Raw genomic sequence first — 2,579 nt, forward strand, 5'->3', positions numbered from 1 at the left:
TCTCATCAGCTGACAGACAGCTCGCGAAGCGAACTGTGAAATAATTTGTCTCATTGTCTGGCAGCCAGGAGCAGGACTCAGCAACAATAACAACAAGCCCTGTGGTCATCTCTCCATCGTTTGTTAATAATCCTTCATTTTTCTGACTCTTCTCTGCTTGGTGTACGCGTCAACCTGCCTGCCAGGAAACATCATGAGAGAAAGTTCTCCTCAAAGAAAAAAAGAGCTGTTCGAAATTCAGTTTGGTGAATGAAGAGCAACAAAAATGTATTATTCTTCTTATGTGAACAGAAATAATAATTCATAGAGAGCCATCATAATTGATGATAGCTAAACCTGTCCCCTACTTTCATGCTGCTATGCCTTTGAAGTTTTCTATTTTGACAGGGATGGATAAAACACAAGCTCAGTATTCTTTGGTTTTTCACCACTGAGTCCTTTACTTTAGATACATACAGGTAGACCAAAGCAGGGTTACAAATTAATTACCATGAACTCTAGAAACTGGTTTAAATCACCACATCCTTTTCTATGAATCAAACGTACTATAAATTGCGCAATGAATTTAAAATTTTTAATGGCAATTCTGCAAAATCGCTAAACTTGGCATGGACTACATTGACTTTATTTTTCCCAATTTATTTCAGTGTGGTTAATAAAAAGCAGTCTGTTCAATTCTTTTTTTCATTATATCTGACATTACTTCTTTTATTTCTGGTCTGAATCATCTGTCCTCGTCTTTACTGTGTAGAGAACAAAAATGGAAAGTCATTTTGAATTACGATTTGAGAAACATATTCTTCCCTACCTGCGCGCATTGACTCAGGCAGAGCGGACGGCTGCGTTTGTGATAATCCCTCATCTCTTCATTCTGTGCGAGCAGGAGGTGGGTAAGACTGGTATTATACTGCTCTTCGGGAAGGAGAGCAGGCCACGGTGGAAGCTTTAGGTCAAAAAAACAAGAGTCAGAAAGTTGGAGAGCATCCCTCAAGAGGCCCAGTGGTCAACAGTGCATGGGTCTTACCTGTCATAGGTCTCTTGGTGTCGAGAACGCAGTGGGGAGGAAACTCTGGAGCCAAAGAGGCCAAACAGTCAGAGAGGAGGCAAAAAGGGTCTTTTGACAAGTGCAAGTGTTCCAGTGAAGCCTAGAGGATTAAAATCAACTCGGTTCTTGAGCCTTTTTTAAGTGACTCTTATGTAAATGGGTTGACCAAAGTCAGAGGTACTATATGCAGCATAGTCCTCTCTGTTTTCTTCTTACACAAAAAAGTGCACAAGCAAACACTGGTGAACATCGTTTCATGTCACAGTACTTAAAGTCGATGTAAGTATCCTCTCCAGGTGATGATTTTGTGTCTCTTCTCGCCAACTTACAAGCACGTCCTGGAAGTCCGTTATTAAATCAATTTGTTGCCCCAAATGCCATCATGGCTCACAGCATTCACCAGAGAGTACACCTTGGCTTCTTCCTCGCCTCAGAGCCCACTGGCAAGGCTTTGTTATGCCTGGTCTGAGCCACATAGATAGCACTGGTCCTATCTTTCTGCTTCTGTCCACCTGTCACAGCAGTCATTCACCTGTGTAATCAAATTATCAGGGGCCCAAAAGAAGCAGACGACAACAGGCATTAAAATAGGGAACAAAGAAAGGAGAAGAAGCAAAGATTTCTGTACAATGCTATGTCCAAAATTATATAACTGCATATTATTGATGTAGTAAATCAGTAATAAATACCTAGACCAGAAGCAATGAACCAACAAAGAACAATTGACTTTTAATTTCCCTTTAGCTGTACAGAGCTCGGTACTCTTGTACTTTTTTCATTTAATAAAAAGTATTTATAATTTATCTGAAAATTGAGGAGTGTAAAGACAGAAATAATTAATGTTCCTGCATGCATGTGATGTTGTTTCCACTCATTTTGTGGCCAAGGACAGGGTTAAGGTTCAGAGCAGCAACAATGATGTGATTAAGGACTTTTAGCTAGCACTGGTTGTGTTATTTTTAACATATGACAAAAGCAGATTTTTCATAATTATAGCTGAATTGATTTATTTTTACTTGAGGTATTCTAGGTTTATTTAGCTTTAAAATTAGCTGTAGCTCATATACTTTAACTTGTCTTTCCCGTTAGTTCTTAGATTTACTTTTTTTCTCAAGGTCATTTACATACTAATGGATCGCCCACTGATTACATTTTCCATCCATTTTCTTCCCCATATTCAGTTCAGGGTTATGATGGGGCTGGAGCCTATCCTAGGTGTCATAGGGTAAAAGCCAGGGTACACCCTTGACAGGTTACTAATCTATCACAGAGTTAACAGGGAGACAGACGTTCACACCTATGCAATGTTCCTCTAATTTTTCATGTGTCTGAGCGAACACACAAACTCCCTGAGCGATCCCTTGGACCACTGTGAGCGACATCAGTCTGTCATAGCCTGTCAACCACGTTGATTAGCTGCGTATATACGAATGTGAATCGCATTATTGGCTGGACTATGGGATAAGGTGGCATCGTTCTAATCCCATACGGGAGCAGCCAGTCACTTACTGACTAACACTGCAAAACAGAATTG

The 2,579-nt window shown here is 40.1% G+C and overlaps 1 protein-coding gene across 1 annotated transcript in view; it reads left to right on the top strand.

Moving 5' to 3' along the window:
- The first annotated feature begins 2,238 nt into the window (after nt 1-2,238).
- The window catches only part of LOC146670520 (A-type voltage-gated potassium channel KCND3-like), a 30,979-nt gene continuing 30,638 nt past the window's right edge, over nt 2,239-2,579 (top strand). Inside the window, exon 1 of the mRNA XM_085408068.1 lies at nt 2,239-2,270. Within this exon, the coding sequence (XP_085264194.1) occupies nt 2,239-2,270 (32 nt within the window). The remainder of the gene's footprint in view (nt 2,271-2,579) is intronic.

This window comes from Rhamphochromis longiceps, linkage group LG5 (assembly GCF_057381845.1).
Source record: "Rhamphochromis longiceps isolate RC_006_pf linkage group LG5, R_longiceps_female_GT1.1, whole genome shotgun sequence".
Classification (NCBI taxonomy): domain Eukaryota; kingdom Metazoa; phylum Chordata; class Actinopteri; order Cichliformes; family Cichlidae; genus Rhamphochromis; species Rhamphochromis longiceps.